Source organism: Onychomys torridus, chromosome 9 (assembly GCF_903995425.1).
Source record: "Onychomys torridus chromosome 9, mOncTor1.1, whole genome shotgun sequence".
Taxonomy (NCBI): Eukaryota; Metazoa; Chordata; class Mammalia; order Rodentia; family Cricetidae; genus Onychomys; species Onychomys torridus.
Window position 1 is genome coordinate 65,891,725 of NC_050451.1, and position 24,982 is coordinate 65,916,706.

Consider the following 24,982-nt stretch of genomic DNA (forward strand, 5'->3'; position numbering starts at 1 on the left):
CTCCTTAGTTTCCCAGCTATTAACACAAAACTTTCTAGTGAGCCCTACCATGGACAAAGGCACAGTTCTGTTGAGAACCACAGATTGCAATGAGAAGAATGAGAAATAATCTTTCTCCCCTCCTTCATTTGCTCTACATTTCCACTCATCATGTCTCTGTATACTCTTTAAATCACACTGACATACAGAATAACATACTGAATTCTGTCTCTGCTCAAGACAGGCACTCACTTAGCAGTACTATGGCATCCCAAAGGACATTGAAGTAGAAAAAAAAAAAATCCAAACTATAATTTACATTTTTGTATTGATTAACTGTTTGTAAATTGCTGGCACATAAATATCCATCATACAAATCTGACAGTCACATAAATGCTGTGAAGTAGGCAGGGCGGGGTTTTTCCTTACGTCTGAACCAAGCAGCCTGAGGTGGATATAGGGATGAAGCTTCCTGCTTCTCCTGACTGCACACTGCCTCCTCTCTCCATAGAAGCCAAAGGCAGGTAGACACTCATTGTGGTCAGGATGGAGTGGACCATATGCTGTCCCTTCTGTGATTCCAGGTTACTGAGCAAATGCCTTCAGTCTTTCCAATCTCAGGTTCCTTATTTCTCTATAGAAGAAGGAAAGATCTTGGAGAAATGTGTTCTAGACCAGCACACATAATGACTATGCCCAGATTCTGAAAATCTCGCATTGCATACAGGGTTAAGACCTATTCGAAACTAAATGAGAATGAGATGGAACCCTCTGAATGGAGAGCAAAAAGATTCTTCACATTCACCACTGGGGAGAAAATGATTAGTTCAAAATGGACATCTCAGTGATAATCCTTGCTTTCAACCCTGAAATGCCCAGAAAAAAAAGAAAAATGTTTGGAGTTTGTCTTTCATGTGAAAGATTACACCTCAGATTTCTAGTGTTGGGTAGCAGTTGACCCATGCTGTGGCAGAAAGAGCCATCAAACGGGACACTGAAGACTACTCCTCAGCTGTGATGGCAAAGTGTGTTCGTTACATTATTCCATCTTACTTTACTTCTCTGGAAATTGAGCCACTGGGAATATTCAGGATGTTACAAGAGGTAACTAGTTACCACTGGTACCATCTACAGTAAGATACACTGCATATATATTAAAGCCATCCAGGCCTAGAGGCATGGCAAAGTGTTTTCTACGTCTGCTGCCACTCAATTTTAATTTAGTATAAAGGTATGCATATGCAAATGTAGGCATTCATTTAGATGAATAAAATAGGATTACAAAGGAAATCCTAAGTTTATTGGGAAAACCAGAAATGCAGAACGTGGGAATGAGGGCAGCTGGAGTGTCTGGTTGTGACTTCTAATCTTTCTGACAGAGAAAGCCTAGAGAGAATCTAGAGGAAAGAGCACATCACATCCCAGGTGCAGAGAGATAGCTTGGGTCCTGGGAAAAGGAAATTTTTAATATTCATCCCTTGGAGAGATTTTTGCTATAGGGAAAGTCAATGACAGCGACTTTTCAGTTGTTTTCCTACAAGACTTTCAGACTTCCTCTCAATTACTTCTTAATGTTAGTATACACCTGTAGTGGGTAGTTGTTCCAGCTTTGACCTGGAAGTACTGCCCCTAGTGAGGCTTCCAGTAACTGCCACGCCTACCTATGACCTGCCCCTGGGGTGGGGCCAAGATGGGAGCCCTTAAGACCCAATGTCCAGATGTGCCAGGTCTCTTGGTTTCTGATGATCTGGGATGCTGGATGGTAGACCAAGCAGAGTTCTCCAAAGAACACCGCTAGACTGCACCTCACCTCTCCCGGATCCTGGAACCAACCCCTTTATGGGCTGTAAGTTACCTCCCAAAATAAACCTCCGTTTTAACTACATGGATTTGTCTTAATAAATCTCCCAATGTACACCATAAAATATGAGCACACACTGAAGCAATTTGTAAGACACATACACTCATAACACACACACACACACACACACACACACACAGCCTCATACCACTGGGATTACTAAGGAAAATCCAAGTTTCTTAGCAAAACAGAAATGTAGAACCTGAGAATGAGCACAGCTGCTGGAATGATGCCTGGTTCTAACCTTTCTGAAAGAGTATACATGTTATGTGGTATGCACACATGTTCCACACACAGATACACATGCACTGTTGTTCATTATCAAAATGATAGCCAATATTTATCTGGTGCTTACTGTGTGTCAGGCATGCTGTGAAACCCTTTGCATAGTTTAAGTCATTTAACCCACAGAATGACTCTGTCTGCTAAATATTTCTTTGCTCGTTTTGCAGACTAAGAGGTAATTACAGCACAGAGAGATAGTGAGGCAGGAAAATCTGTCCTTGAACCTGGACCTGACCTCACTACCTATCTAAGGCATCTTTCCCTCTGATTTCTCTTTTGTCTTTCCATCCTCAACTCTAGTTACAATTTTGACAGGAGACATGTAAACTCTTACTTGTTTTTATGTCTGTTCATTTATTGTGGCCTTGTGGCTTGAACATGGGGCCTTGTATGAGCTGGTGAGCCACCACTGACCTCTACTCCAAGATTTTCCATTCAGTCTTTTCTGGTTAAGTTGCATGTTGTGTAGGCTCCTTAAGTCGTATGTGGTGTGGAGAGCTGTTCTCTTCAAAGTGTTCTAAGCACCCCCCCCAATCTGACGGACAGGGGACGCCCTGTGTGGATTTAAGTGGTTTCTTCCAGTGGATTTAAATGTTATTCTCCTTACCTTCCTGCTCCCTTGCCTCATTACTGTAAGTTCAAGTGCTCCTTGCTATAGCTATGAGCTCCAGGGGTGGGGAGCAGTTCTGACTTCAGGGTGTCATACTGCTGAGCGTGCAGCGCCCACGTCCACCTTTGCGCTCTGACCCTGGCCACACTCTCTTGGTGCCCCTCATCTCCCTGTAAAGCTGCCCTCCCACGGCGATAGGGAGATGACTGGCTAACAGAGCCCTTACCATTCTTGCTCTCTGAGGATCAAGATAAAAGTAAAGAATGCCAGATGTTAGTTGTTTAGAATCAGTGACATTGTGGACTGAACAACCAAGTGACATTGTGGACTGAACAACCAAATAATGCCTTTGATTGTCCCTTTAGAATGAACCCTGTGAATCTGTAAATGTCACCATCTCTTTCATTCTCTTAACCAATAAGCTACAGAAAGCGACACCATAGGGCAAGGATTGTACTGGGCCCTGAGATAGGGTGGCAGCTCAGTTACCTAGCTCTCGTTGGCTATGCCTTTGAACAGCAGCATGATACTTATCTATGATTTGAAGTTCACTTGGTGTTTACATTTTTTCTACAAGTCCACAGCCATATGCTGATGTCATTTAAAGAGATCATTTCCATGTTGTTTTAACCCTTTATGATAGGAAGTTGAAATTGAAACCTATATAAATTACTTAGACGATGTTATACATTTTTAAGTTAAATATTGAACAAGGTTTCCTTTGTTCTTTTTTTTTTTTAACTTACGAGATGCTATCTATCTGTAAGCTGCTTCCATAAACTGAAAGCGAGGTTGATAAATAAAGTCACAAAGCTAACCCATGCACATTGCCTTGGAAAGACTCAGACTTCAAAGGGGAGACCCTCTCTAGATACCCACATGCTGCAGAGGCCTACCTCTCTGCCATGAGTAGCTAACTGCTGTACATCACCAGGGCATTGGCAGGCTCTTTGCCTGATTTCAAACAAAGGGAGGAGCCCTGTAAGACAAGGGCATGTTGCACACCAGAAAGAAACATCTTAGCATGGCTTGCTTTATCTTTCAGTATACAGGTGGGGTGTCTTTACCCCTTAGAAAGATAGAATAATGTAAAAATAGGTATGTAATAATTTAAAATATTTCTTAGGTGCTTGACTAAGTGTTCAAACATATTTCTCAAAACTCAGTGGTTTTTGTTTGTTTGTTTGTTTGTTGTTTTTTTTTTTTCCTCTGCTGTCAGCTCTGGCACCAAAAGCTTATTAGCCTGGACAAAGCAGAGAGCACATCAAGAGATTGTTTAGGTTTTCTTTTTCTTTTTCCTGTCCTTATGTAACAGCCCCACTGCACAAAGTCACTTAACATAACAACATACAGAGAGAAAACTAATCATCAGCTAATGAGATGGGGATGTGGAAAGAAGTTGGAAAGAAGTAATTTAGAGGCCCCAATTAGGCCTTCTTCGAGTGGGTCCCTCATGGGCGTTGCTGCTGATCTCAGGTCCATGAGTCTGAGGGGGACGCGGGAGCAGAAAGTGGAGGAAGGAAGCGGGGAGGGTGGAGAGGTGGGAAAGGAGATGCCGGAGCTACAAAGAGGCCTTTACAGTGCTTTGGACATGGGCTGATGAGAACCGAAATTAGGAAGGAGAGTGAACAAAATGATCCCGAAATCCCTGCAAAGGCAGGCTGTAACTGGGCGTAGCATGTGCCTGCCTGTCACCATCTGCGGAGCTTCCATGCAGTAGCTGAGCGCAAGGGTGATGACCTTACAGGAAGTTCTGTAACCTTCTCTGGGTTGTTCGGACAGAGGAGGGCAGGCATCTGGCCCTAGGGAGAGTTTGCAGACCACAGGAGGGGAATACGGAAACAAGGTAGGTGGTGGGAGCTGGGAAGTAAGGTTGTCCACGTCCACGTGAGGTCCCCATGCCAGGACCTCAGTGAAATCCCACACGTGTCTCTGAGACAACAATCCTTCAAACTGGAAGTCAACAAACAGCAAAAGTTTGGGAGGAAATAAATGTGGGGAAGGGAGTTCAGGTGGACTCGCCTCAGAAGTTATTTCAACAGAAAAGCAGACGATAATGTCCCTTCCAAATAGGGCGGTGACTGGGCCTTGTCTGCCTCTGTGTCTGCAGCTGGCCTGCAAGGATAAGCTTGCTGGTGAATGAGAAGGGGTGAGAATGCTCTGGAAGAGTCATCTAGGCATTTTATACAGAATGAGGACCAGGAGGGGCTAATTGAGAAAAGAACAGAGCATAAGAAGAGCGAATGAGAAATCAGATGTGCCCATTGCTGGAACAAACCAGTGGTGGGAAAGAAAATTAGACCTGGTCCCAGGAGCCCAGAGTTCAGAGTAAGGAAAATGGATTTAGCCACAGGTTACTAGGTCTTGAACAGTGTGAGAGGACCTGTTTCACGTGTGAAACCCCTCAGGACATCGCACAGAATGCACTGTCCCTAGACACGTCCACAGGTAGTCTGGGTTCTCCCTCCCTCCACACAGTCACCTGGCTTCATAACGTTAGAAAAGTGTATTCTTGGTTATCAAATTACTCATGTAGCGTGGGGTTTTTAGTTGGTGAATATTCACAATGTGGGGGAAAGCATGATATATACTGTATAATCTCACTTCCTCAAATGTATGTACACTTGCACCATCTAGAAGGACATATCAAGCTGAGCTGCTTGTGACTGTGGGTGGTGGTGGGGCTGTTCTTGCCTTCTTGTGTTGTGTTTCCTGTAATGTACATACTACAAATAAATACTTCTTTTAAAAGCTTTAAAAAAAAGTCACTTTACATCTCTGGAAATTAATTTCTTCAGCACTCAGTCAGGACCATGGAGGAGGGACCACCCCATTTCAGCTTCAAACTGTCATATTCCTTGGGTCTAGAACCTCAGTTCCACTGTCAGCTCTTCCTGGCCAGCACGGTTTGTGAGTCTGGGGCACACCGTGTCTTCAGTCTAGGCTTCTGAAGCATATGTCTTTCCTACTCACTAACCCACTTCACTTCTACCCACGGGGGGGGGTGGGGGGAGTGGGAGGGTGGTGCCTTTTTTCTATTTAATAAACTGCTTCTATTTCTGTCACCTAAAAATGAAAAAAAAAAAAAAGACTGAGTTCCAGCAGGCCTAGGCACTGTGGTGTGGTGGATTCTGATCATGGCAGCTCAGGTCTGTGCACAGGATCTGCTCGGGTACTGCATTCTCATGGCCTGGCCCCCAGTGCAGACACATTTCACTCAACCATTCGTGAGCCCTTGCCTCCTTCAGAACATGTTTGGTGTTTTAGATGCAGGCTTCTGACACAGGTCTCTGGAAGGATCTGTCAGGCATTTTTGAACAGTCGGTTTTCTGTGCTCGTTTTGGTCAGGAGTTTTGAAATGGTCTGCACTTCCTGTCATGTCCCCTTTTCAAACATGGACACCAATCTCCTCGCCCAAGTCAACAGTACTTAAAGCAGCTGCTGACGGCTGTACTCCCGTTCTGGCCGCACTGAGTCCCGGTCAGGGAGCCAGGCTTTATTGATGAAATGAGGTCTCTGTTTATAAAGTGTCCACAGCAAGGCTGGAGGGGCACCTGCTGGATATGCATCTTGGGTGGAAATGGGAAGCATACCTCTCCACCTTTGGATGCCTTCAGAAAGATCACAGGCACATTTTCAATTTCACTTCCCTAAAGACCCTGCTTATAGGCATTCACTTATCTTCTAAAGTACACTGTTCCCTTAGCATGTAATCTGTGTAGCTGATTTGTTCCCAGCAACTCCGAAGCAATCTTCAAGGTTTGTTCCCTCACAAAGGGAAAACCTAAGGGGAGTTCTGCCTCCAGGGAACTGGTCTGAGCATTTCTTTCTCAGAGAATTCTTAGAAATATCTTTGTACCTATTATCCCAATAAATATATTTTTGAGATAACTTTTTTACATGCCCATCACTTTACTAGAAGAAATCATTTCTAAAGAAATAGGTTGAGACTGTAATCTCAGAACATACATAGGTGGCTGAGACAGGAGGATTGTAAATTTCAAATCAACCTGGGTTACATAGAAAGCTCTAGGCAAGCCTGAGCTATATAGCAAGACTCTGTCTCAAAAATAAAAGGTAGGGAAAGTCAACTATTAACCACCTTAGGGTCTTTCCCCTGACACTGTCTTCTTGTACTGGTTTCCCAGCGTTCCCATAACAAATCAGGTGGCTTAAAACAATAGATAGTTATTCTGTGTTTTCATATGCAGCAGGCAGAGTGATTGAGCAGTGACCGAGTGACATCTTCATCCACAATATTGAGGCAAAGAGAACTAACTGGGAATGAAACCTCAAAGCCCACCCCAGTGACTCACCTCCTCTAACATTTCTTTCTAAGTTTCACCAAATATTCAAATGTATGAGCCTATGGGGGGATTCTTATTCAAACCACTACAGTATACGTACTGACATTATAGACAAGCAGAGTCCATCAGCTGAAAATGGAAAGTCTCTTCATTCAAAACTCCCAGGAAACAGAATGCCTTGTGTATCGCCAGGCCCCCCAGTAGCCTGATTATGAGTCTTAGTTGAAGTCAGTAACTCATCTTATAAAGGGGAAGTAATGCTGCCTGTTTTTCAAGGCCTCTCTATCCTATCCCGTCTTTCTGCCCCTCTCCAAGTCCTGGGACCTAGCACAAGGTCAGAATCTATAGACACCCTGGCCTTAGGCAGGAGAAAAGGCCCAGAGCCCCGCCCTCTATCATGCGCTGTATGCCTGAGAAGTAGGGTGTCATCTCTGCCTCTGCCTCTGCCTCTGCCTTGTTTGACAAAGCCCAGGCCTTGCTTCTGGCATCTAAACCCTATCTTGCTTCCCCAGCCCGAGATTCAGCAGAGCTAACCTGCCAGATGCTTAGCAGTTCTTAACCTCTGGCCCTGAGTTCTTATTGCTAAACCCATTCCCGATGGGCTGAGTCAGAGCCCTGGACCAGAGTAACCTGTGCTCTGTAACGTGTGGACAGGGATCCTGCCTTAGTATGCTTGCCCTGCCTGGGCTGTGTCTGTGGACTGCTGGTAGTCCGTATGCTCAGTCATTCATCAACATCTCAGGCTCGGGGGAAACCTGCAATGTTCCCATTTACTCTAATGGCTCCCTCCTTTTTTATTCTCTTGGAACACAGTGTTCTGCCTTCTGAACCAGACCTGCTTTGGCGCCCACAGCTTGTCTCTGTCCCCCTCATCCTCAGCCCCAGCCTGTCTTCTCTGTTCACACCTGACCTAGCTATATGCAGCTTTGATCTAGGAGAGACCCAGCTGCCTTTATTCTTCCCCCAATGAGGAAAAATTCTCACCTCAAACAGGCCTCTCTTTACTAAGGTGTCCACTGAAAAAACGACAGAGCAAGATCAAGCCGCTACTTGAGAAAAGTCTGCAAAGAGAAGAGGAATGGGACAAGTCACCCAGCATAGGATCCAGCTGACTGATGTCTGGCATGCAGGGAACTGCCACTCCAGCAAGAAGCATGAGGGCTCTCACCAGCTTGCATGGCACTGTCCCTTCTGGTCTGCAAGATGCCTTGTGCTTTCTCAGTGCACCATGGTCGCTTGTCCTGTGCACCTCATGGTAGAGCTGGGGAAGTTACTTGGAATTCCTCATGCTTACGAGACTTGCTGATGGCAGTTTCTTTCCTGGAGAACTCTTAGATTTGGCTCGTGTGTTCAACCTTTTCTCTGGGCTTGGCGCCCATCAAACCCTGTGATTCCCCACGTGAAGACTTTATACAGTTATCCTTGGTAGATTGCAGTAGTAGTAAGGGCTAAAGAAATGCTGAATGGATTGGTGAATGAATGAATGAATGAAGCTAATCAGTTGAGCTGGCATCCCACTAAAACCCTAAATGTAAACTCTCTGAACCACACAGATGTCCATCTTGTCCAGTCTGTGCCACCAGCTATGGAAGCTACGGCGTGTTTGAGGGCCATGAAATGAGTTCAGAGCTAGCCTGGGCAACTTAGTGAGTCTCAAAATAAAAAGGGAAAAGAATGCGGAAGGTAAGCGCTTGTCTGGTATGTGCCAAGCCCTTGGTTCAGTCCCCGGTACTGAAAATATACAAGCTCATCTCAGAAGTAAAACCCCGGACCATAAGACCCCAAAGCCAGACTCCTGTTTTCGCCACTCAGCCTTCCGACTGAAACAAGAAACACTGCTGAGTTCCTGCTTCCTGCCACCATGTCTTTGGAGCCAGGGACACAGAGAAGAGCCAGACAGGACCACAGTATGAATGACCCTTGGTTCATCAGTGAGCAGTGTTTCTAAAAGGCGGTGCCGTTGCTGAAAGATAGATGGCACCGGAGGCAGCGTTGGTGACCAGCGGAAATGTCATGGGCCACGGCCACAACTCCCAGAGTTACAAGGAGCTTTATTAGAAGGAAGGAGGGGATAGAAGGGAAGAGAGCCAGGCCTGGGGGGAGGGGGAGATGGCGGGAGCAGAGCAGAGAGGGAAGAGAGAGAGAGAGAGAGAGAGAGAGAGAGAGAGAGAGAGAGAAGAAGAAGAAGAAGAAGAAGAAGAAGAAGAAGAAGAAGAAGAAGAAGAAGAAGAAGAAGAAGAAGAGAGCGAGCGAGCGAGCGGGGGTCTGCGTCTGGCTTTTTTAAAGGCATGACCACGTAGTCACCAGTGCCTGCTGATGATGTAAGACACAAGACCCCGAGCTGCACATGTACAGGATCCTAACAGTTGCATCCTTGAATGGACGGACCTTCCATGCTGCAGTGTGAGCTGGCTTCCTCTTTCCCTGCAGCTCCTGGTTCATGGACCTCACAGGGGTAGCTCTTACCCGCCAGGCGGGGGAATTGGTGCCCAGCACTCGCGTGGCCTTTACCTGTGGCTGCTGAGTGTTGTATTAGATTTTTAGAACTTCTACTTCAGCTTAATAAGCTACTGTATAATATGCTGTTATGCTGTTTGAGAAATAATTCCTATTTATGCAAATATTGTTTAAAAATAATGGTTTCTTTTTCAAAAAAAAAATGAAATGACTAATCCTTTCCTCCTTTCCCACTCACATGCTGAATCCTGGATCCTTTGAGGTCCAGCATAACTTGTGTTAATTCCTTTCTAAGCCCCTTTCAAGCCCCTGTACTCACCATGCAGATTTCATTAAACCTCATAGTCTCTTCCTACTTACTGATGCCTCAGAAAAGGCAAAGCAACTCCTGTTACATACTAAACATTCTGCTCAGGAATATACTGTCTTCTGTCTCCATTGCTGAGTATTTATCTATTTGGCCTCAGGATAGAAAGCAGACAGGCGTCTGTTCTGTTCGAACTACAGGCAAATGCGAGCACCAGGCTCCCATCTCATTTGTGGGAAACATCTGTTTATTATAATGCACAGGGCTCGAGTTTCAGGGTTTGCAGTCCTGAGTGGCTCCAGCCTTAAATCATCCTGTGTTGGCAAACAATAGCGAAGGCCAGGCCAGGAGAGAAACAGATGTATGGGATGAGATTAAAGGGGAAGCACAGGCAGGCCAGCGTTCCCACCACTGACCTCTGTGGCTGATGCACTCACCTATGGAAACAGTGTTGCAGGGACTGTGACACTGAAAGCCTTTGTGCCTTGGAACTACTTTATAATTGTCATCTATATGAGCAGAAGAAGTTGTGAGTCTGTGTGTGTGTGTGTGTGTGTCTGTGTGTGTGAGCCTGTGTGTGTGAGTGTGACTGTATGTGTGAGTCTGTGTGTGAGTGTGAGTGTGTGTGTGTGTGTGTGTGTGTGTGAGTGTGTGTGTGTATGTGTATATGCATGTTTGCATGTGTGTGTTAATTTTATGGGTACATTTTTAGATGTAGTATCCAGTATTAGATGACCAAAGGCCAAAACTGTACCTTGTGCTGGCAGCCAAACTTGGTAATGTGTAAGAACTTCCCGTGTGGTACTGGTTTTGAAGGCATAAAAGGTTCATGGAGAACAGCTGAGGCTCGGCACCATGAGAAGCCAGGAGAGGACATTAGTGAATGAGCAGCATCAGTTGAAAGAGGAGCAAGCTAGTAAGCAGCATCACTCCATGGTCTCTGCATCAGCTCCTGCCTCCAGGTTTCTGCTTTGAGCTCTTGCCCTGACTTCCCACCATTATGCGCTGTGAGCTGGAAGGTGAAATAACCCCTTTCTTCCCCAAGTTGCTTTTGGTCATGGTGTTTTAGCATAGCTATAAAAAAGTAACTAATCTAGCAATGAATAAAGTTGGATCATTTTTAAATGAGAACATCGAAACCATCATCTCTCTAAATATGGAGCCAGATCTGGGCCCTTGTTCCAACTCTGTCATTTGTCTGCTTTATGATGTAGGACATTTTACTTAAATGCTTTAAATGTCTGTTTCTTTGCACATGAGGTATCATGATGCAGTGAAATCTTATGATGAACTTGTAAATAAACCAGTTTGGTCTCATCCTTGCCCATTTCTAAACTTCTATGACTTCTTGATATCACTGTTCTGAGCCTGTTGTCACAGAATTATGGAATCCTGGAATACTGTTGTTGTTGGAGTGCAACACACATGCCACACACCCAAAATAAAAGCATCTGACTACAGCCAGGCTAGTACACTGGGGTTGTGGATCAGGGCTACCCTGCCTAGGCTGTTCTACCCAGGGAGAGGTGGACATGTTTGCAGTAGCTAGAGGACTCCTGGGTCTTCTCCCTAAAAGGAAAAGACTGGCCTTCCATATCTTCAAGCTTCTCTACAAACTCCATCATTGCTTTTGCTGCTGGGTTTATCTAACTGCTCAGCACAGCTAAGCAAAGAATAAAGCCTTACTTGGCCAAGGTTCCTATGTCCATGAGAACTCAACAGGAGATGGAGACATAAAGGTCAAAGGGCAAATACCTAAGAGGAGACAGAGAAAGACAGGAGATGAAGAGGTGGTTTAATTTCATGCTTGCAGCGTGGTAGAGGGTCGTCATGTCTTCTCCTGGTGTGATCATCTGCTTAGTAACTTTATCTTACTGGAGAGAGTGTTCTCTACAAAGAGAAAAATCCCCGAGAGAGGGATGCCCCTTGTACCTAGTTTTGCACATATCCCTGTGGTTAGAAAGGGCTTACTTTATTTGTTTTTAATGACAGATAAATCAGATCCATTTGTCACATGCAGAATGATGCCTTAAAGTGTTAAAGTATGTGTACCATGGGGAAGTGGGTCCCTTTACCTACCCTTGAATTGCCTCATGGAGCTGTTGTTTTCATACATGGTAAGAACTTTCCATGTCTCACCCACGTTTGCCAAAATGTTTATCCTTAGAAACTATAGTCATTAACATGCACAGCAGGCTCCAGGACCTGCCTCCATCCAACTGTAATTATCTGTCTTTGACCAACCTCCTACCCAGCCCCACCCAGTAGAGTGGCAGACACCATTCTCCTCTGTCCTTCTATAAATTCAGTTTTACTTTTATTTTTATTTTTATTTTTTACATTTTGTCATAGGGCACTTGGTTGTATTTATAAGTCTGGTTTATTGCACTTACCAGCCATCCATAATGCCACGAGTCCTTTCTTTGTATTGCTGGCTAGTACTCCTCTGTTCACACACCATACTTATCTGATATGTCCATCTGCTCATACATCTGGGTTGATTCTCCATCCTGGCTGTTGTGACCCCTGGTGCAGTGCATGTGGGAGTGCAGATGTCTCTTGATCGTTCCCTTTGAATATCTACCTACCAGTGGGATCACTGGGCCCATGAAAGTTCTGTTTGTACTGATTTCCATAATGGCTGCATTTATTTATACAAGGACTCTGTTTTCTCTATGTCCTTGCCAACACTTAGTATCTTTTTAAAATCCTTTTATATCACCTTTGACATTATTTGCTTCATTGTCACACTTAGAAATCAATTCAGCATCTTATATGGAAAAAAATCTATCCTCCATGGCTCTGTTTAGTTTTGTAGTTGTTTTTGATACAAGGCATAAAAATCTCAGAAGGGTGGGCCAGCTGTTTATTGATAGAATAAAAGGAAGTAAGTGTAATTATATATAGAATTCAGAAATATATATAGCTAATTTTACACCTGTGCGCTTATAACCACTCTTTCGTGTCAGGCCCCTTCCCCTAGGAGAAATGGGTCAGGTGGGGCTGGAGTGATTGTTAGAAAGCATGCACATATAAATTGAACTTCCCCAAATGTAGGTCACTTGGGCAAGAAGGCACTTCTGATAAAACTAGGCTGACCATTAGATTCGCAGGGCACTTCAACGCTCAACGTTCTTTCTGCACTCTAAAGCATAAGACGGTGTAAACAATAGCCTAACATTAAGAAGCAGAAAATTGCATCCCCTGTAATATCAGAGCTTCATGGCACATGGTTCCACACTTTTAATACGCTGTTTTCTGTTCTGCCGCGCTACTATTTTAAGGAATATAATTTCCTTTTTGTATAGTTGCAGGTTCTTCATTTTCCTCTTTTCTCTCCCTTTACCCTTCTAGAATAGCTTTCTATAATGCTACATTATGTGCCAAGAAAAAACTTTGAAAAAGAGAAAAAGGAAAGTCGGCTAATCTGTGCAGGACAGTAACACAAACAGAAACCACAGGGTGAAAAATCAGCTAGTCAAAGTGTTGTCTTGTGTGCTTTGCAGACTCAATCTGTGTGCCAGGCTTCGAGCCAAGCCTCAACATGATGACTGGAATCACCCCCATTAACCCGATGATACCAGGCCTGGGACTGGTACCACCCCCACCCCCAACAGAAGTGGCCGTTGTCAAAGAAATAATCCACTGCAAAAGCTGTACCCTTTTCCCCCAAAATCCAAGTAAGTAGAAGTGAGAAGTATTTGCTTTTTCCCTTTGAAATGGTATTGTGTTCATTTCCAGATGTGAGATGTTCTACACAAGGCCTTTAACTCCATATTAGGAGAGGTCCACAAGGGCGTGTCCATGCATCTGTCTAGCAGCTGAATAAACACTGTGAAGCCAGGACTTGGGCTCTGAGAGTTTATGTGTAACTTTAAGAATCTTTTCTGTGTGCAGTGAAGTAGGATTTTCTGGAAAGCATCATGTGAAACCTATCACCCTTTCTAGCTGTTCACAAATGGGAGTCTGAAGTGTGTTTTGTTAGACAGAAATTTGAATTAACCTGGCAGTTGGCAATTTGGGAGAAAGGGGAGAAGTGGGAGGAATATGCAGCTCAGAACTTCTGGGCCAAATCACACTCACTTAAACGACCTATGTATTTGATTAATTTAGCCTCCGATACTAAGTTTATAGGCTTAAATAGCTAGAATTTTTAATTCATATTAATCAGTGTTGCCTGTTCAAAGTGGAGTTTTCAGGAGATTGCTTTAGTAATCTACATATAAACCAGGCAAAATGTTGTGGCAGCATATGCTTTATCTTTTCATACGGCCTCCTCAAATATAATAGTGTGCTCCTTTAAATGTGAATAATAATGGAGGTTTTATTCAGACTCAGCATTTTGCAGCCAGGTAGGTATTGTCCTGGCTCTCCCGGCTGGGTTTCCCTCTTTCTGGGATGCTGCCCCTCTATCTGGCCAAAAGACAATGCAGTGACAAGCCAGAGTTTTTAATCCTGATGTCATTTCATTGGGTTCTGTACTTTGTGAAGCTCTCTCCCCTCCCTTTTTATCTTTTATCTTTTTTTTTTTTATTTTTCTGGGTATCTGATTTATGAAAGAGATGACATCATGCTAACATGTGTTATCTTTTTCTCGGACAAGCATAGCAACTCTGTGTGGAAATGAACGTGAGAAATTAGGGTTGGGAGGAGAAGGATGGGAGAAGGTCAGGAAACATAACACCCAAGGGGTGAGATGGGGTGCGGGAATATAAGTTGGTGTGAAAATTGACTGGGCCTCAGTCTGGAGAGAATGGTGCCAGCCTAATTTTTGCCCGGTGAACGTGGTAAGGAGCTGATCAATAACAGACAAAACTCTGTGTTTCACTGTGTATTAGATCTTCCGCCTCCTTCCACAAGAGAACGACCTCCAGGGTGTAAGACTGTGTTTGTTGGAGGATTACCAGAAAACGCCACGGAAGAAATTATTCAAGAAGTCTTTGAGCAGTGTGGAGATATCACAGCCATCCGCAAGAGCAAGAAGAACTTCTGTCACATCCGCTTTGCAGAGGAATTCATGGTTGATAAAGCCATTTACCTTTCTGGTACTTCGCTTTACAAAAGGGGTTTGCTAGGCATTTTGTCCTGTTTTGTGATGTTAATATGAGCTCATTCCCTTTTGCCTTAATGCACTGTAAGTTCCAGTAGTCTGGGGCAGGAGAAGGAGGTAGTTGCCTTTTAGCTTGGCTGCCACATGCTTACTGTTAAGCCCTGTGCCTCTCCACAGGCAGGATTTCCTACCATCCAGTCTTGAGGAATTCCACGGAGTTTCTAATTAATGTTCTCAAGTGCGTATTAGATGAAAAGCAATATTTTGAGTACTGAGGACCATTATTATTATTGGATGTAATCCTCTGGGGGAGTAAAGTACTCTCTCAGAATAATTTCGGTTTTTTAAAAGTGCGTTTACAATCTTCACCCCAGGGACAGTGAAGCAAGAGCCTCCTCCTTGTAGGGAATTTGTTCCTGAGCCTGAGATAGGTTCAGTCTGTCATCACACACTTGGTAGTTTAGCAGCCTGCTCTACTATCCTTAGCCTTAGGACCAGGTTTTAGGAGAGTTTGGGGTATGTTAAAAGGAAGCCTAGTACCACCTTCCACTTTGGGTACTAATTTGGACAAGTATGTAGAGTCGATGTACAAAACTCAGTCAAATCACAAAGATGCTGGGACTAATATTGACAGTGACTTTAGAAGGATTTATTTTTTAGATTCCACTCACTGTCCTTTGCTCATACTTGAGCCAGAAGCCTTGAGGTTACCTCAGCAGAGGCTCTCTTGCCCTAGATGGGGATCCAAAGAATGTTAAGACCCTTACTGTAATTCAGCCATAGAAGTGAAAACATCAAGTTTGACCATTCCACAGTGGGAATGCAAGGCAGACCCAGAGCAAAGGTATTTTGCAGTGCACACCCAACTGTTAAACCTTTGGGGATCCTGGAGAGAGTAGGGTGCTGGCTTTCCATCTCCCTCAAATGCAGAATAGCCAGTTTACCAACCAGGAAGCGTAGATGGGTTAATCACATGAAGTGCAATGTGGGAGCCACTGGGTGTGAGATTGTTTTTTTAACAAAACAATCCTGGCCAGGATAAAGAAGGACAGATACTTCTTTCCCATCAGCCTACCTGGAAATCTGGCTTCTAGTCCCTACATTCAATCAAACTATTGCTACTCATGCATAAGACAGTAACTTTATCTCAGGTAATTGAAGAAGGGGGTAGGTGACTGGTCCTTTTCATCACTAACACAATTCAACTTTTAGACCAAATGAAAAACTCAAAAGATGCTAACAAAGATGACCAAACATAGACATAGAAGGAGGAACAGACAAGCTCGGATTCTCCTGGGGAGCTCTTGTAGCAGGAGGAAGCAGAGACCCCACCTGAAGCCTCCCCTGCCTAGGTGCAGAGAGGTCTCTGGCTCTGCTAGGGTGGCCTCTATCTACAGCCTCAGCTGCAGAGCAGAGCTGAGGAGGTCTGAAATCCCAGCTAATTGTGGGGTGGGGGCAGGAAGGAGAGAAGGTTGCCCCTCCTCTGTGTAATCTACTGCAAGCCCAAGCCAGCTGGAAGGCCTAATTTTAGGACCACTTTCACATCTGAGGGCCAGGCTAAGTTTAGCCTCGGCCTCATCAGAGTCTCTTTTAAGGCTATAATGATGATGTTCTGATGTAAGAGAGGACCAGAACTGTTTTAGAAAGTGATTCTCTGGATACAAGCAGGGAAAGTTGTTTGATCAGCCCGGACAGCTGGCCAGTACCTGACCTGCTGGTGTAACTTTCCACAGCCCACCACTAAGACATAGGTTGCTTCTGCATTAATTCTGCTCCCATGTGAGTGGCCATTTGCGTGGCTGATGGGTATTATTACGTTTCCAGGTTTTTAGATGCTGCTGCAGAAGCCTAGAAGAGGGTTCAATCAGATGAGCTCTGTAGCAGATTTGTAACTTCTCAAAAGTGTGAAGTGCCCCGCAGGGGACAGTCCAGCTTCCATGGGGATTTATAGCTCTGCTTTACCCCAAATGCCACCGTTGCCCATTGAAATGTACCGTGACAAGGTCCACACAGCACAGCACAGCATTTTCCAGCTGCATGTCACTTGCAAAGCCCCTGCACGGCAAAGGTGCTTATTTTTGCTTTCTCCTCTAGCGGACCCTGGCAGATGTGCTCCCAGTAAGACTGGAATTAATGTTATGAAAAATCTGAGTACTCCAAACTGAAGAGCAACCTCACAGTCAACGCTTGCTCGTTTGAAGTTAGGCCAGCTGGTTGCATTCAGTCCTGGGTTGACCTCTCTCACACACTACCCAATTTTTATGAGTTGGGTAGTTCACAGTAACCTCCAACCCCCAAGGATTCCAATTTGTGTGTGTGTGTGTGTGTGTGTGTGTGTGTGTGTGTGTGTGTGTGAGAGAGAGAGAGAGAGAGAGAGAGAGAGAGAGAGAGAGAGAGAGAGAGAGAGAGAGAGAGAGAAACAGATTTGGGCTCTTGCCCAAGCCTCTTGTGGCCTGCAAAGATTGCATGGACAATTTGTGTGGTACTACAGGCTGGATGAGGTGCTATGGGGCCTCTTGATTGAAGGTAAAATATTCTCCTGCATGCCCCCAGAGGATAAGTGGAAATAAAACCACACTACAAAATTGCCTGGGTAATTGTGGCTTCTCTAGCAGCTGAGGGGAAGCTGAGCGGGCAGTGTTTGCTAGGGGAATGAAGCAAAAGGCTGTGAGTAAAGTTTGGGAATTTACTTTGCAGACCCCTTTAAATATCAGAGATGTTCTTTATTTGCTCGTACTCTGCCTCTTTCCAAAAAGAACTTCAGAGAATGCCTATGCAATAGAGTTATAATACATTGAAGAAAAAAAAGCAAGACCAAAAAAACTTAATACATGCCAAATTTGTTTCTGAACTCCCTAGAAGCCAAAAGGAGGAAGGGGTGCCCAGGGTTTAGTGCCTGGGTTCTCAGTTGGTGATGCTGGACCTGGTGATGGTGAGGGTCCCTCTGAGAAACTTCTCCAGGTGTGTCTTTATCTCCACATCTGTGTTTCATGTTACTGATTGGGAAGATACCCGCCTTCCATCTCCAAGGAGAGAAAAGTAATCTCTCCTGTCCAGAGGCCAGAGAAACAAGTGCATGGTTGACTACCCTGTGGGAAGCCTGGACCAGAGTGTGTGTCCGTGTCCCCTGAGCTGAGGTGACCTGGCTTTCCAATGCTTTTAGGTTACCGTATGCGGTTAGGGTCTAGCACGGATAAGAAGGACTCCGGCCGTCTTCACGTCGACTTTGCCCAGGCCAGGGATGACTTTTACGAGTGGGAATGCAAGCAGAGGATGCGTGCCCGGGAAGAGCGGCATCGACGTAAACTGGAGGAGGACCGGCTACGGCCACCCTCACCACCTGCCATCATGCACTACTCAGAGCACGAAGCCGCCCTGCTGGCCGAAAAACTGAAAGGTAAGGGGGGACTCCCGCCAGAGCCCGCCCCTCCTGCTTAGCCATGAACCAAGGAAGGAAAAAGGTCATCGTCTGTGCAGGCCAGATACCAGTGTGTCCTGTCCCTGCAGGCGGCTTGTAAGTGGGAGCGCGCTGGAATCTGCAGACTGACCCCGGGTTCCATCAACCTGCTAGGTCAGAGCTGTTACTCTGTGGAACTGTCTGAAAGCAAGCAGGCCCAGTGCCAGCAGCAATCTGTTTCCCAGCCTGTGTCTTGTGAGCCCAGACAGAGGCCTCACCCATGAGCCAGCATTTCCTAGGGTTCTCTGAGTTCTGTGGAGCGTACAGGTCCACTAAAAGCTTTCCCAAGACATCTTACATACAGTGCCAGGGAGGGTGTGTGGACGAGAAGAGAGAAAATGTAGACAGGTCCCCACCCCCACGCCCCGACAGGTGAGGGGGGCATTTATGTACGTCTGTGGGTGTGCTTGGGTCTATTAGTGACCAAAATGAGTGAGCGGGATGACATCTAGGCATTTTATAGACCAGGGGTAGGTGGTGATTGGAGCTCCTGAGGTTGCCAGGTGCTGTTAGGGCCATAGCGGCGGATCACAGTTGTCACAGGCAAGTGTCCACAAGTAAATGAGTGACTGAAAAAAAAGCAAATGGCCTCAATGTCAACCCAGACATGTACAACATGCTTTGGGAATGGCGGCGAGTGTGGACAGAGTGGGTAAAGGGATCAGGAATGTCTTCACAGAGCAGGCAGGATTTGAACTTGGTGGGATGAACAAGATTTCTCCCAAGTTAGAAAGGTTCCTAAAGGCAACCTAACCAGAGGCTGGAGCCCCAAGAACAAAGATGCACAGGAAACCCAGAGGACTTGGTGTGGGCACTGCGTTCCTCAAGCAAGGTGAGGCTGGAGAGTGAGTGTCTCAGCCAGAAGCCCAAGGCTGTTGCTGGCCTTTTTCTGTAAACAGTAGAGAGGGTTTCACAGATATCTGATGAGAGGACAGCTGTGATTGGTTCTTGGGGTTTGAGAGCCTAGCTCATGTATTATTGGCAGTGTCTTAAATGGAGGGGATGGTCTTACTGAAGAAAATGAACAAAAAGCTGCCCATCACCAATTTTAGGAAGATTGGAAATGGCATTCGATGCTTTGTCTAAAAAGCAGGGCATGTGCCTCTAGCCACCACTCCTGTCAGATCTGAGGACTCCTAATTAGCTACAGTTGCCACGGAACTGCCCCTCTCCAGCTACTGAGTGTTGCCTGCTGCCTTTCTTGGTAGCTGCCCAGGCGCTTCGAGAAGGCCCAGAGTCTAGGCATTAATATGCAGAGACTGTTCCTTCAATAAGACACATAAGCAATGCAAACTCAGGCTGAACGGTATTAGGAAAGTACAGAATGAGAAAGAACATTACAACCAAGAGTGCTCATCGGAATAAATACCTTTTTTTTTTTTTTTTTTTGTTAACGTCAAGTGAATTTTGTGGTACCACCTTGTGGTCTCCATGACCTGTCTTTAAGCCCAGCTAGCTCAGTCAGTAGAGCGTGAGACTCTCAAGGTGAGTTCAATCATGGCCACGCCTCAGGTCTGTACTACGTGGAGGAATTTCATGAAGGTTTGGCATCTACATTATGATATTTTTATGAAGCGAACATCAAAAGTGCCAATTGCATGTATAAGGTACATGACATTTGCCTCTACTTTTGGAGGATAGCAGATTGGGATGTCAGTTTGCTAGAGTAATTTGTGAGCTTTGCCATTTCAAAAATGTATATTTATATAGATGAGTATAATTTGCAGAATTCGGAAGCTATATCTTTGCCAAGTACCGCGTGTGATCCCTTGAGGAGAGAACAGATTGGAAATTTTAATAGAAGGCTTACAGTAGAATGAACGGGCTGCAGATACATCTTAGGTAAGAGTCAGGTAATACCAGGCTTGACGATTTCAACCCAAGCACAGAGTTTGGAATATAAACAGCATTTAATTGCTTAGGAAATTGGCTGCCTCTGAGAGGAAATCCACTCTCTGCTCCTTAGAACCCTGTAAAGGCTGGCAGGAAGAGCCAAGGAAACTGTTTTTTCTGAAGATGATTTCACTGATGTAGGGATATAAAATGCAGTCAAGATGGAAGGTACAGAAACCCGTGTCAGGAAGGAAGTGGAAATGCAATCTGAAAATGCCTGATTGGATTAGATTTTTTTTCTCCTCTGAGAAACCTTGTTATCTTAGGTTTATTAGCTATTTTTCTCCCATTTGACACCATACATGTTTATTTTTGTCATTTTGATTTTGAATATCATCCACATTCAGCAAAATCTGTATCAATCAAGTCTTTATTATGACCTTCAAGGCTTTCCACATAGTTGAACACAGTAGGTGTGTTTGGCAAATTAATTCCTTTCTTTCTTCTCCAAGTATTTGAATATGTGGGCATACTGCATTTCTGGCCAAAAGTGCTACTAAGCATGGCTGCAGATGAGAGAAGTGATTATGTTAGCCTGCTGCCAATCACGGAAGAAGCATTTGCTAAGTGTTTACAACTACCTGACACTGGGTACTGGTGCTAGGTACTGGGGGAAGAGAAAAACACCATGCCAGCTTCTGCCTCATAGAATCTAGGTGTTCTGGGCAATAAAGGAAAGGATAAATCACCCTGCACTTGCTATTTCGAATAATGGGTTATGATTCTATTAGCAGCAGTGTGCACTATCATGCAAGATGCTTTCTCTACAGAGATAGCCAAACCACTGAAGCCGCTAGCATGGGAGAAGGGGACATCTTCAGAGACCTTACCTCCCCATCCACTGGCTGCTTGGCTTTCTGAAGCAAGAGGAAACAGAGTTGTAACTGGGTAGTGTCTGAGGCACAGAGTCACCAGGCATCGGTTTCATTAATACAAATTCTAAAACAGAACATCAGTGGGCGCCCTGCTGATTAAATAGACATTGTTGTGAGACAATTCAACTTAATGAAGACTGACTGGGAAGTAACTGTGCAGAGACCTGAAGTTTATGGCATGGCTTTGGGAAAGCGAGAAGGCGCTCAATAGCACCATAATTACACTTTATTGGAAACAGTGGCACCAGGCGGATGAGATAATGAATTCCAGGGTTTCTAACACAGACCAAGCAGCCCTGAAGGGGCCGAGGGTCTGGGCCGCACAAGGAAGAGATTGATTCGACCACGAGGAAGCATTATATCTTCACTCACTGGAGATTTCTTTGGGCGAGAACACTTTAAAAGTTTTCCAGTACTCTCTCCCATTTGTCTTTGTCTGTATCGAGGAGATTTCTGACAAAGGTCTCCAACCAGTGCCCTTGGGATGCCCTCCTGTGCCACTGAGAACTGAGCCCTCTGGGACTGTGCTCATAGTTTTCAAAGAACTGGGCTCATATTTGCATAGAGTGTGGTTAGCATGAGTAGACAGGAGCGGAAGTGGTGCTGGCACTCTGTAGATGGTTGTCAATATTTATGGCTCTATGGAAGTAAAAATCAATAATGCTATGAGCCCAGTAGACATTCCATTAGCTAGCAGCCAGACCTCCTCCTTCAGGCCAGGAAAATATGAAGCACGGGGAGCCTCCTGGAGAAGCACCTTTTGGGTATTATTGACCTTCACAGAGGCAAGAGAGGCCATTTCATTTAGAAACATTTTGCTTGGCCCCACAGTGGAAATAATCAGTACACTTTTGTTTTGCCCTCTTAATTTCCCCATTTTATAAATACTGAGTAATTGAGGAGATTATGTGTTGGGGCAGAGAGGAGCATTAACCACTTACGTAGCCTTTATGTGCCATTCTGGTTAACTGATGCAGACAGTTAAGCAATTAAGAAACACACACTTCTCTGGGCCAAATTCTCCTTTGAACTAGTTTTAGCATCTTACTGTTTCTTCATTAATTAACGAGTTAAATAAAATCATTGGAACATGCCCAATCTGTATTTGCAAGATGGTCATGATTTCTCTGCCACAGATTCTTTAATAACCCCAAAAGTGCACCTTCTTGGAGGAATAGTCAATAGACCCTATCTTCACAGCTAAAACCCCCAGCTTGCAGAAGGTGCTAACACTTGGTCAATCTTAATCAGACTGGTAGATGCTAATGATGGAGGAAAGGCACCAAGAGGTAGTTCTCTTCTCCTGTATGTGCTAAGGGAAATTCAGAACACTAGGCAGTCTGTGAGCATGAGGTAAGAACTTCGGTGGGCTGTTAGGCCTTTGTTTATGGCTGGGTCTATAAAAGGATAATAGGGGAGGTTCCATGGTTGAACAGAAAAGAGAAAAAAATTAGAAAGATAGTCTGCTGTGGATATCGCTCTGTATAAATAAAATGCTGATTGGCCAGTAGCCAGGCAGGAAGTATAGGCAGGACGAGCAAAGAAGAAAATTCTGGGAACACGAAGGCTGAGTCAGGAGACGCTGCCAGCCGCCACCATGAGTACCAACATGTAAGATACTGTTAAGCCACGAGCCATGTGGCAAGGTATAGATTTATAGAAATGGGTTAATTCAAGATGTAAGAACTAGATAACTAGAAGCCTGAGCCATTAGGCCAAACAGTTTAAATAATATAAGAGTCTGTGTGTTTATTTTATAAGTGGGCTGCTTGGCGGGACCCAGAGAGAAAAACTCCAGCTACAGTAGTCCATAACACCATGTTGTTTGTTTTGTTTTTCTCCAGGAAATAGACACATACTGATTTCTGGCTAAGACGGTAGCTGGAAACTCCTCATGTAATTTGCTTTACAAAGATATCGACTTTTACTGAACAAAAACCCCTTGCATTATTGTAGAGAGGAATTATCTGCATCATTCATTTCCACAATTTGTGTTCTCCCCCTCAGAATTGTAAAATAGCCTAGTCTGACGAGCAAAAGTACACGCCCCAATGAAGGTGAAAGTGGGGTGCAAGGTGTGGTCTAGTATCTCCTGAGAGGTCCACAGTGGTCTCTATGCTAGTTCCAGGTCTTAGATACCTTCTTCCTTTCTGGCTGGCAGTGATGATCATTCTTTTATTGAAAGTGGGGATTTAGAGACAGATACTTGCCAAGCTCATAAAAATCACATCAAATCCTTTCAAAACTCACTTAAATTTTAGTTACTACTTTCCATTTCAGGTTTGTGTTATCTCTTAACTTAGATCAGCTTCTAACCATTTTACCTGGCTTTCCCCAATCATTCCTTGCAGTGTGTCTGAGGCTTCCAAGTGTATATAACTTAAGGGGTGACATGTAGTCACAGTTGGGGAGGGGTATCTGAGAAAAGCTGAGTTGGCATTCTTAACAAGCTCTCAAAGGACACCTTGACTTGTGGACTTTGAAGAGCACATTACCCTGCTGGCAATTTTAATGGCTACTGTATAGCAGGTGTTTGTCAAACGTGAGAAGAGGGCACACAGGGTCTGGAATAACCCAATGACAAACAAGATGGCATGGCTTCAGCTGGGGACATTAAGCGGCAATAGATGAGCATTATAGTTACTTCTTTAGCCCTCCAAAGCTAACAAATAGTTATTACCTCTCCTAAATTAAATACACTTTCAAAAAAAAAAATGTTTAATCGACTGAGAATCCAGTTAGCTATTTGGTGCTGCCAGGACTCTCGGCTTGTCCTCGAGTGTGTGACATCACTCTTAACTCTGTCTCCAGTGCTCATGACCTCAGAGGCCTGCTTCTCAGTCACGGCATATGTGGACAATGACATGTGAAGATCCTCCTTAATACAAAATTAAATGTCTAGTACCAACAGTTGAACTGCCCACCTTTTACTCATCGGATTTGTGACTTGCCTAGCATTAATTGCTACATATCTTTGAAAACTAGATAAAATAGGGACTGCAGACAGAAAGGGACCAGAGCGTTGCAGTGTATTTGGGAAGTTTCCTTATAGTGACAGCCCCTGGAGCTGGAGGTAAAGAGTAGGCGAGCATCACTGCACAGGGTGACTGTGTCAGTGGAGTTCATAGGGAATCTCGGAAGCTCAGCAGAAAGGCACTTGGTTCACACCCAGGGGGCAGGGAAATCGCCTTTATGAAGGTGACATAAGCTGAATCTTGAGGGAGTGACGGCCAGCCTAGGGGATGGAGAATACCAGAGGCACTAGAACAAAGCACAGGGGCCATGCCCACAGTGCCTCTCAGAATGGGCGTGGCGAAGAAATAATATTCTAGAAGGAAAATGCCACCTGGGGAGGGAGGCCGGCAAGCATGTTTCCAGTAACACAGGCAGGGGGTGTGATGTGGGAAGGACCCTTCTTGGAAAACACTGAGTAACCTGGATCTGGCAAATGGTCCGTCCACACCCCTCCTCAGCACAGCCCTTCCCCAGTTGGTGCTGTGGAAAGGCACATGTGCACACTCCAATTTCTAAACTTCACTCTACTGAGTTCTGCCTAAGCATGGACAAGGAGAGCATTTGGAAGTTTTCTAAGTGCGTCTTTGATGTGATTTTTATGGGCAGCGTTAATTTCCTTCCACATGAATAGCTTTAATAACGCTGCAATCTAAATCCTGTTTAAATTAGTTTATATTGTTTTCTGCTTTCTTGGTGATCTTTCCACTGAATACAAAATTGAATTTACAGTTGTGAATTGAAAATGACCATCCTCAATATGCTCCAGTAGCCATCCAGAAGGAGTGACTGAGTCGGTGTTAATAAGTATAAATTAAAGTCACTTCTAATATGGTAACAAATGTTGACTGGCATTTCTAAGCATGCCTCAACTAACATGTTTTAAATT

The 24,982-nt window shown here is 44.7% G+C and overlaps 1 protein-coding gene across 4 annotated transcripts in view; it reads left to right on the forward strand.

The window, feature by feature from the left end:
* The window catches only part of Enox1 (ecto-NOX disulfide-thiol exchanger 1), a 560,595-nt gene that overhangs the window by 395,756 nt on the left and 139,857 nt on the right, over positions 1-24,982 (forward strand). For all 4 annotated transcript variants that reach the window (XM_036199546.1, XM_036199549.1, XM_036199548.1 and 1 more), the window contains 3 exons: positions 13,313-13,486; positions 14,645-14,851; positions 18,020-18,253. In XM_036199546.1, the coding sequence (XP_036055439.1) occupies positions 13,313-13,486; positions 14,645-14,851; positions 18,020-18,253 (615 nt within the window). The remainder of the gene's footprint in view (positions 1-13,312; positions 13,487-14,644; positions 14,852-18,019; positions 18,254-24,982) is intronic.